The 9,865-nt window shown below is 35.0% G+C and overlaps 2 protein-coding genes and 1 long non-coding RNA gene across 5 annotated transcripts; 1 reads left to right on the forward strand and 2 right to left on the reverse strand.

Moving 5' to 3' along the window:
• Nucleotides 1-419: 419 nt before the first annotated feature.
• On the reverse strand, nt 420-2,073 carry LOC111443438. Its single transcript, XM_023081246.1, has 3 exons — nt 1,950-2,073; nt 1,655-1,857; nt 420-774 (listed from the first exon to the last, which is right to left on the reverse strand). The coding sequence occupies exons 1-3, from the start codon at nt 2,052-2,054 to the stop codon at nt 543-545; spliced, it is 540 nt and encodes a 179-aa protein (XP_022937014.1). The 5' UTR covers nt 2,055-2,073; the 3' UTR covers nt 420-542.
• On the forward strand, nt 1,735-4,937 carry LOC111443439. 3 transcript variants are annotated; one of them, XR_002710497.1, is made up of 3 exons: nt 1,735-1,848; nt 1,973-2,113; nt 4,865-4,937. It is a non-coding gene; the product is annotated as an uncharacterized LOC111443439 (long non-coding RNA). The 3 variants fall into 3 exon arrangements; XR_002710496.1 differs by having other exon boundaries at nt 4,838-4,903; XR_002710498.1 differs by lacking the exon at nt 4,865-4,937 and adding an exon at nt 3,119-3,174.
• Nucleotides 3,130-9,138, reverse strand: LOC111443434 (long-chain-alcohol oxidase FAO4A-like). Its single transcript, XM_023081242.1, has 4 exons — nt 8,824-9,138; nt 7,596-7,865; nt 4,826-5,948; nt 3,130-3,866 (listed from the first exon to the last, which is right to left on the reverse strand). The coding sequence occupies exons 1-4, from the start codon at nt 9,136-9,138 to the stop codon at nt 3,166-3,168; spliced, it is 2,409 nt and encodes an 802-aa protein (XP_022937010.1). The 3' UTR covers nt 3,130-3,165.
• Nucleotides 9,139-9,865: the final 727 nt, after the last annotated feature.

Here is a 9,865-nt window from a genome sequence, read left to right on the forward strand (position 1 = left end):
TTTTTTTTTTTTTTTTTTTTTTTTTTCAGTTGTGCCAGTTGATCGCATTGTGCTTAAAGCTTGAGTAAAAGGGAGAAGGAAAATAGGTAGGTTATTCAAGCAAGTAAAAAACATTTAGGGAAGATGAAGAGTAAAGTTGAATATATTATAGGGATCAAATTAAAAATGAAACCAAATAAGATTGAAGTCCTTAATGGATTAAAATGAAAATTTTAAAAACATGGATCAAACTAAAGCTATGCTTAAACCAAAGGAACTAAATTTATATTATTTTATTTGTTTTGCTTATATTAGTACTCTAACACTGAAAATATTAGAAAGGATAGGATATTATTAATATATGGATAATGGTACATTTTAATTTTGGGATGGAGATTTCAAGCCATGAATTATTTGTTTCTGGGGGTACTATACAAATTAGGACAAGAAAAATAAATTAAGAACTATAAGTGGGAATATGAGGCATTTTCATTATTCATCATACAATAAATGCAAAAAAGAAAAAAGAAGGGAAATATTTTGATGATGTATAACCAGTCTTGTTATCTAATTTGTGCATGTACTTGATTGGGCCCTTTAGCGCGCCGCCTCCTTCCAATGGCAGCCGAACCTATGGTGGACCCTCCATTAATGAGAACCAAGAGGGCCGCGCCAACAAATACTCCGTCTTTGACCAAATAGCATTCTCCTTCCACCCACCCCTTCCCATACTCCTGTCTCCTGCTCATGCTGGTTGCTCCCATCATCATCGCCACCGCAATTCCGAAGCTGACCCTGGTATTTCATTTTATTTACCATTTTAGCCTCTGTTTATTAATTTTTTTACCTAAATATATGCTTTAATATTGAAGGGCGTTTTAAATTTATTCCATATTAGAACTTTTTTTAATTTATTCTTCAATGTTCGTTACATTTTTCAGTTTTCAGTTAGATAGTTGAAATTGGTTGATTATAAACTTATATAAGATAGGTTGAGTTGAAACTTAGGAAAGAATTATTAGAAAAATTATACTAGCTGAGAGAAGAAAATTTATAATCCCTTTTTCTAAGATTCTTTTAAGTGCTTTAATTTATATGTATGCAACTTGCTAAGAATCGTTTTTCTTATAAGCTTACATTAATTAATTTTGACATTCATGGAAGGACACATTGAAAATATTAAAACATAAAAGGCTGAACGAAAAGACTTCTTTTCGTTTTACTTTTACCACTATTTAAAGAATGGTTATGGTTGTAAGGTAAGTTTTAAAATTACTGTATGCCTTTCTTTTTTGAAAATATTACTTTATTCTTGAAATAATTCTCTCGTACTATAATTGTTTTATTAATAATAATATTGTTGTCTAGTAATTAATTAGATCATGGATCCCATGTATAGGAATCCGAAACACCTCAAAGCTGGCCACGTTCCTTTAGCATATTATCTTTTTAGTTTCCTCTCTCCCTCCGATGACCAGCTCTGCTATTCCTTTTATAATTCATTAATTGAATTTCTCTAACTTTTTTTTCTGAAAGTTGTCTAAAAATTTGGGCACAGTAACAATAAATACCAAAAAGGGTTACTGTTACTACCAAAATTTCCCCAAATGAACTGAGAAATACAGAAAAAAAAGGAAAGAAAGAAGAAGATTATTGTGAAAAAACAATTACTTACCAAGAAATGAGAAGGGTGGTTGAAAGCAGAGGCCTTTTGACACTGCAACTCTTTCTGTGCTCTTTTGGCCAATAGGTGTGGCAGATTATGGTGTTTCCGATGATATGAGCCATTATTAAACAGACAATACCTGCGACTCCCAATTTGAATGCTTCACTTTCAGGCAGGAAGCAGAATCTACCGTTCAACTTCAGGTCCTTTTTCTACAATAGATTCCGATTATGATGTTCGAGGAAGCTTTAATTTGTACGAAGAATTAATATTGTAAATGGGAAAGAAATTGAAAGAAACTTACTTTTGTTCTGTTGAATTCAGCAGCCATACATGATGCAAAGGAGGCGAGGGTGAGGACGGCGACAATGGAAAAGCTTATCACGAAACTGGAAGGAGGCTTTTCCATGGCGGCCAGAAGATCGAAGAAGCAGTGGGAGTTTAAATCACGGGACAAGACCCTTGGAGGTTAGTGGTGGAAAATTCATCATTTTCTCTCTTGACTTGTGAAAGTCGAGACTTTTTTCGAATCAAATCTCTCGTTTTTCATCTTCATCACTGGTCAAATACGAGGGAAGGGGGAGAGAGAGAGAGGGAGAGAGAGAAAGAGAGAATTTTCCAACAAAAAATTGGAAGAAGATAATAAAATCTCAATTGGACGAAAATTTGAATATCTTTTCTTTTTAACCAATTAAACAATGTTTAGGTTCACAAATTGTATGTTGGACTCCGAATATTTTGCAGCAATTTATTCTTTTTTTCTGACTTTGAAGGTACACCCTTCCCCATATACCGGTTTATCCGAAACTTATCAAACACAAGAAAAGGATTGAAGTCCCACCATATGGAAAGCCAATAGAAAAGTAGGTGGGGGAGGGAGAGAGAAAGAGTTGACCTTTGCTAATTGACGACTTCAAATAAATGGGTTTTCTTTGGCTAATGGAATAAATGAACGCCTTTAACATCAGATTCTCAAAGAAATTACGAAGCTTCAACTTCAAATGTCTCTTTTTAGAAAGTTCTTGAAAGAACCTCACCCTCCTCTCTTTTTCCACTTCCATTAAGAACATGGAATGACTGACTTTAAAACATGTGCTTAATTATCAAGATTAGTGCAGCTTTCGCTAATGGGCATTTTGTTAATCCCCTTTGCATTCAGTTCTCTTTCATCTTTTTCTGAAGAAAATTGGTTTTCTTATTAAAAAAAAATGTTATCTTTTTGTGTTTTTTTTATCATTAAAGCCTTTTTTTCTTCTCAGTATTTGGTTTCTTATCCAATAAATAAAAGGGTGATTTGTGATTCTATTCCTTCATATCCTGATAAGTGTAATTTCAATTTTCATTTTGTTCTGATTCTCAAAAAAGTATGTTAAATATTTATATTTTGAAACGGTGATCTGTACAATTAGTTAGTCTTTTGATTTCTTTGATGATTTGTTTTATGAATTACACAACTCTTTATGTTATTTTCAGAAAAGAAATGAAGCACCTAACATTGTTACGTTATCCTGAAGTTTCCATCAATTTCTCTTCCTTTTAAGAGTTTCAAGGACAGATTTTGCAGTGCAATAAGCAATAGCCTGAACAGTAACCATAGGATTCACTCCCAAAGCAGTTGGAAAGACACTGGAATCAGCAATGAAGAGCCCTTCCACCTCCCATGTCTCCCCTCTCTGATTCACCACAGAATCCTTTGCTCCAATTCCCATTCTGCAGCTTCCCATTTGATGAGCTGAACAGATTGGCGTCAACAAATCCTTCAATGGCCTTGAACTTTCCTCTTTCACAAACCTTTCGTACTCTCTGTAACTCACTTTCTTCACATTTATGCTTCTTCCCTTGTTATGGTGTGTTCCTATTTCCTCTGCCCCAGCTGCTCCCAAAATCTTTAAAGCCTTCTCCAGTCCTTTCTGTAGATTCTTTTCGTCCCCATCATCCATTATGTAGCTTAATGAGCTTGAAGATTCTACTGTTCCTGACCCTTTGTCTCTTGCCAATGCAAATACATGAGCTGTCCGGGAAAATTTGCACATTCTTTGTTTGATATTTGTTCCAGATACCCATGGCATTAAGATTGAGAAGAGGCCTGGGTGCAATGCTGGTGTCTGGATTACAGCTCCTCCATATCCAGGCTCTTGATCAGGTGATGACCCTATGTTACACATGGCTGTCATTATTCCTCCTTCGTAGCTTTTCTTGTCTTTCTCTGGCCATGATTCATCTGTAAAGGAAGAATGTTAATGAATTTGTGAGATCCACGTCGGTGGGAGAGTGGAATGAAACATTCCTTTTAAGGGTGTGAAAACCTTTTCCTAACTGACGGGTTTTAAAACATTGAGGGAAAGTCCGGAAGAGAAAGTCTAAAGAGAACAATATCTATTAGCGATGAGCTTAGGCTATTACAAATGGTATCAGAGTCAGGCACCGGGCGATGTGCCAGCAAGAACGCTAGGCCCCCAAGGGGGGTGGATTGTGGGATTCCACGTTGGTTGGAGAAGAGAACGAATCATTACTTTTAAGGGTGTGGAAACTCTCCCTAATAGATAGACGCATTTTAGAACTTTGAGGAAAAGCTCGAAAGGGAAAACCCAACGAAGACAATATCTGCTGGTGGGCTTGGGTGGTTACAAATGATTTCAGACCCAGACATCAGGCACTGGGCCAGAGAAGATGTTGGGCCCACCAAAGAGGGTGGATTTTGAGATCCCACATCGATTGGAGAGGGGAACGAATCATTTCTTTTAAGGGTGTGGAAGCCTCTCCCTAATAGTCGCGTCTTAAAACTTTGAGGGAGAGCTCGGAAGGAAAAGTCCAATTAGGACAATATCTGCTAGCGGTGAACTTGGACTGTAACAAATGGTATCAAAGCGAGCCAAGCACTAAGCCAGGAAGCTGGGCCTTCAAGGGAGTGGATTGAGAAGGGGACAAAACATTCATTTTAAGGGTGTGAAACCTCTGCCTAACAAACCTGTTTCACAAAATTCTGAGTGTTTTGTTTTTGCTTGCCTCCTAAATGCACATGGTATGGATGACTAAAAGTGTTGAAGAATGCTAAAAATAGTTAAAAAACTACTTAAAAGTGCTTTTGGAGGAAGCATCCGATAAGTGTAGCGTGATACTGCAATTCGTGTGCTATGTTACCTTTCTGGTAGAAATATGATATTATCAGTTATCACATACCTGTTTCTGCAGGGAAATAACCCCACGCCATTGTCACAGGATGAAGATGCAAGTTTTTACCAATATTGGGGTTTCTCAAGCCGCTTCTTTTCAACAATTGAGGAGTACAGAGCGCCCCACATGCTACAATAGTCACCTTGGACTCAACCAAGCACATCTGTTTGGCTCCTGATCCACACCCAAATTCAAAGGCAACGCCTTTTGCTCTGTTGCGTTTGCGCCCGTCCTTCTCCTGCGTTATTCTAATGGCTTCGCAGCCCGGTAGTATAGCGCCATTTCCCGACCTTACCAAGTCCACAAGCCATGTCTCTGCAGTGCCCTTCTTTCTCCCATTCTTGCAGCCTAGACAGCACCATCCACAGTAATGATCAGAAGCTGAATTCCTAGGAATATTGATAGCTTTACAACCCAATTCCTCACACCCTTTTCTTAAAACTGCATTGTTAAAGCCTTCATTGTCAATTTCTGACTGAACTCCCATTCTCTTACAGACTACTTCCAATGCTTCTTTATACAAATTGCTTCCGAACAGCTCCAATTCATACTCATCTGACCATTCTCTGGTTACATGGCTTGGTGTCTGAATTGAAGCTGACCAATTGACTGTTGAACCTCCACCAACAGTAGAGCCTGCAAGTATAAGCACATTCATGTTATCAGTTGCCACTAACCCACTTGATAGGTACATTTCTTCCATGGCTGGTCCTTCAAGGAGTGACAGGTTTGTTCTAGCACAATAGCTTCCTTTCTCTAATACAACCACTTTGTACCCTGCACTAGCTAGCACACCAGCCACCACTCCGCCGCCCGACCCAGACCCGACCACCACCGCGTCGCACTTGATAATCATTGAAGGGCTGGGAGATTTGATGCTTGGGGAAAGAAGAGTGACTGGAAATCCAAACTTTCTAAGTGCTCCTACAGCTACTTGTTGGTGTTCTAGATTGACAATGCCTTTGAAAAGAGGTCCGTAAAGCTCCTCTTCTTCTTCCACAATTTCTCTTGATCTGACTTTTTCTTTCAGGTTCCATTCTTCTGACTGCCTGGCTTTAGCTTTGAATTGGGGGTCGCTTCCCGGGTAGTCAATTGCTTTCCATGATATGTTGTTCATCTCCTCATCAACCTAACCCAGCCACGGAGCAAGAAATTTTCTTAGCAGGTAATTTTTTTACATGCTAGTTTAATATATATATATATTTAATTTTCTTTTGGTATTCAAATCTCTTATCTGGGGGCGTATATGATACCTGGCTCGGGGAGAGATGTAAAAAAAATTACCAACTTGACCCTTAGCCCAAGTGTTATATTTGGTTATTTACTAAAATCTCATTTTGGGGAGAAAGATTAGATTGACAATCAAACCTATTTCTCGATTTAATAGAAGCCCAAAAAGATGAATAGGGTCCCAAAACCTCAAGCTTGAGGACGAAGTTATCCCATAAAACGACCCACTTGAAGCGCCCTAAATAAGAAAAGAAATATCTATATATATATTCTTAGAAAATATGTGAACGATGGTTTTCACTTTTATTTCTCTCAGAGTCACAATCTTCCAATATAATTTTTAGAAACAAAATCAGGAAATAAAACTTTATTGAATTCATTTACTTAATTGAAAATTGGAAGAGCATGCAAAAATGATTTCCTTAGTTTGGAAAAAATAATATAAAAAAATCGTTAGTATCTTATTTTTTTAAAAAAAAAGAAAAAAATTATTATAAAAAGTCAACCTAGTGGATGTAAATTTAATATAATTAATTAAAGGAAGAGAGTTGAAAGTGACAAATCTTGTGAGAAACCTTAAATACTCGGTCTGGAGTATTGGAGCATTTATTTGTGTCAGATTGTCAGTGATAAAGAAAACCAGACCATTATATGCAAAAACTTGCATGTACAGTGTCCACGGAGATCATCACTACCTATTTCATTTCCTGTTGGAGGTAAAATTTATTATTTATTTTTTGGGATCGAGACCCAACTCATCCATCTCACCTTAAAAAAATGTTCTTCACTAAATTTTCTTTCGGACTCAAAACTGTTCTTCACTCTCATTTATTTCTCCTCTAAACAGAAAATCTTCGTTCGGGATAGGTCTCGTAGGTAAAAGATAGACATAACGTTCATTTTATAGAAATTCATAGCAATATTTAAATCTCAGGTATACCTTATACTCTATTCTATTTTAGAGATGCAATTAAGGGATCTATTATAATTTATTTATTTTTACTTCAAAAAAGTGTAGGTATCGTCGTTACCTATAGACAAACATAAGTCTTTTTAGTATGTTTGTTCTCACTCCCATGCATTTTAAGAAAATTCTTAGAAATTTATTTAACATATAATTTCTTCAAGTAAAACATGCTTAAATATGAAGTTTTTATGAGTGAGCTACTTAAATGAAGGTATACTTTGTTAGTATAAGTATTAACGTTTATTTCCTTTAAGCTTTTCTTAGTCATCCTATTATTAAATCGTTCTCATTCTAACATGATCTTAGTTCATTCATGTATCCTTCCTTTATTCGAGTGTCACGTCATAAAAAAAAATAATAAATAAAAAAAATTCAAATCTTCCTACTCCGTTATTAAAAAATCCTTAGCTATTTTTGAGTTGAAAAAGACATAAACAACCTTCTTTCTGAACTTAAAAGAGGAAGATTTGAATCCCTATATTTTAAAAACGTGTAGAAAGGAAGGGTACAAGTGGACTGACCTTAGTTAATAACAATTAATGTTAACATAAAAATAATTATAATAATAAGAAAACTGACCTGCGTGAAGAAAGCAAGGTGGCAAAGGATCTTAATAGTTCTGAAGAACATTCTGAGTAGCAAGAAATAGCTGAGAGACCATGAGACCACAACTTGTTCCCTTTTCTTCTGAGAAACCTTTGAAAACCTTTGAAAGTATGGGAAATGATTTGAAAGGCTTCCATTCCCACATAAAATGTATGTACCATACCATGTTGATAACATCCATAGGCTCACTCTCATCAACCATTTCTTTGGATGCCTCACTCTCTCCTTTATCATCCCTCCGACCTGCACGTCCGATCAAATTTTACCATATAACTTTTTACGTACGTAACTTAAACGACATGTTCAGACAAAAATTTTAAGATTTTACTAATGTGACTATCTTTTAATAACCGTTGAGGTTCAAATAACCCTAACCCATTTCAAATAACCCTCAAATATTGCTACCCGACATGAATTTGCATGCTCTTTTGTAATTGAAGAGTATAAATTTGAGGTATTTTTACTGTTTCTCTCATATATTCAACTGTAAGGTCTTTTTGAATAGTTTTAATAAAAAAATAAAAAAAAAAAGAAAGGAGTAGGTAACAGGCAATATTTGTTTGCTATTTAGGTAGCATTGATGACTAATGAGTGGTTGAGAAAACAAGAATAGAAATACATCTAGCCTACCTGAGTATATCTCGTGACATGTACTCATTTTTTTGAGGTCGGAAGTTCAAAGAACTCCAACCCATTTTTTAACTCAAAAAAAGAAAGAAGTGGGTAACGAACAATATCTGTTATCTAATTAGCCTTTTGATGACTAATAACTTATTGAGAAAGCGAGAATAGACATACATCTAGTTTACATGAGTGTATCTCGTGACATGTACTCATTCTTTTTAGGTTAGAAGTTCAAATAATTCCAACCCATTTTTTAACCAAAAAAGAAAAAACATGCGTAACGAACAATATCTGTTACCTAATTAGCCTTTTGATACGTCTACTTGAGGTTTTTTTTTTTTTTTTTCTAAGAAAATTAAAATTTTAATTGGATAAATTCAAAAAATATACCCACAATACATTCAGCTTTATATTTTTCTTTCTTTAAAATTTCCTTTTAATTTTTTTTTAATTAAGATTATATAAATATTAATATTGGGTTGAACTAAAAAAAATATATTTCTACAAGTATTTACATGCATGCAAGTGGATCTCCAAATAGAGGTTTGATAATGGAAGATTGATGCGCAGTCCTTACCCTTTCGGGAGTTCCGGCGGCGGAGGCGGAAGTCTCAAAGAACTCGGAGGCGGATCCGTCGGTGGCGGCGACCGACGGCAAGAATGTGTCGCAGAGAGCAGCGAGAGACTCCATCTCGGCGGCGGAGAGGGAGTAGTTGAAGTTTGCATGTTGTGAAATTCCTGCCGGTCCTCCATCGTGGAGGCTGTCGGCGCCGCCGTTGAGCTCTATCACGCACTGGTGGAGTTGCGGTTTCGACTCCCCGTCGCCGCCGCAACTCGCCGCCGCACCGAAATATCCCATTTTTGGGTCTCGAAGCTTTCCAGGTTCGGTCATAGCGTTTCAATGAAAGAGGACTCGGCGTTTGATTTCTTTATTTATTTCTAGTATAAATAAATAAATAAACCAAAAATATTATTTATTCAGGGAGGACACGTGGCGTAATTCAGAGCCAGAACTAATGTTTGACTTTTTATGGTCTAGCCAATCGTTTGACTGTCGAATTAATGTCATTTGAAGACGTTAGGGTAACAATTTTTTTCTCTCCATTTTTTTTTTGTTTATTTTTTTTAAAACCAAAAACAAATTTTAATTTAATTTGATTTAATTCTCAAAACTTGATTAAATTTATAAAAATATTGGTAAAAAATTTGATAATAAAACAAAAAATTATAGGTGAAATTAATATTTAATTTTTTTTTAAATAAATGATTACCAAAAAGTCTTCTTCATTTTTAATTTTACATCTTTTGGGTTTATTTTCTCACAAGTTCTATATATGATTATTATTTTTTAATAAAAATTTTGAATTTTGTATCTAAATTTTAAATTAAATACAAAAAAAAATTAAATATTAGATGTAAAATAAAAATTTTAAGTACTTATTTTATCAATAATTTTTAAAATATTTATTTTTGTCATAACATTTTTGCCCCTATTTTTTTTTTTGAATATTAAAAATATCTATTAATTCTTAATTATTCAAAATTTAACAAATTAATATATATATATATATATATATATATATATATATATATATATATATATATATATATATATATAA

Source organism: Cucurbita moschata, unplaced genomic scaffold (genome assembly GCF_002738365.1).
Source record: "Cucurbita moschata cultivar Rifu unplaced genomic scaffold, Cmos_1.0 Cmo_Scf00005, whole genome shotgun sequence".
In the NCBI taxonomy this organism is placed as follows: Eukaryota; Viridiplantae; Streptophyta; class Magnoliopsida; order Cucurbitales; family Cucurbitaceae; genus Cucurbita; species Cucurbita moschata.

Coding starts and splice junctions, on each gene's coding strand:
- LOC111443434 (XM_023081242.1), bottom strand. CDS start 9,138: ATGACCGAACCTGGAAAGCTTCGAGACCCAAAAATGGGATATTTCGGT. Junction 5,949..7,595: donor ACCTTGCTTTCTTCACGCAG/GTCAGTTTTCTT, acceptor TGGCTGGGTTAG/GTTGATGAGGAGATGAACAA. Junction 3,867..4,825: donor TTATTTCCCTGCAGAAACAG/GTATGTGATAAC, acceptor CTTCCTTTACAG/ATGAATCATGGCCAGAGAAA.
- LOC111443438 (XM_023081246.1), bottom strand. CDS start 2,054: ATGGAAAAGCCTCCTTCCAGTTTCGTGATAAGCTTTTCCATTGTCGCC. Junction 1,858..1,949: donor CTGAATTCAACAGAACAAAA/GTAAGTTTCTTT, acceptor AATCTATTGTAG/AAAAAGGACCTGAAGTTGAA. Junction 775..1,654: donor ACCACCCTTCTCATTTCTTG/GTAAGTAATTGT, acceptor ATGAAATACCAG/GGTCAGCTTCGGAATTGCGG.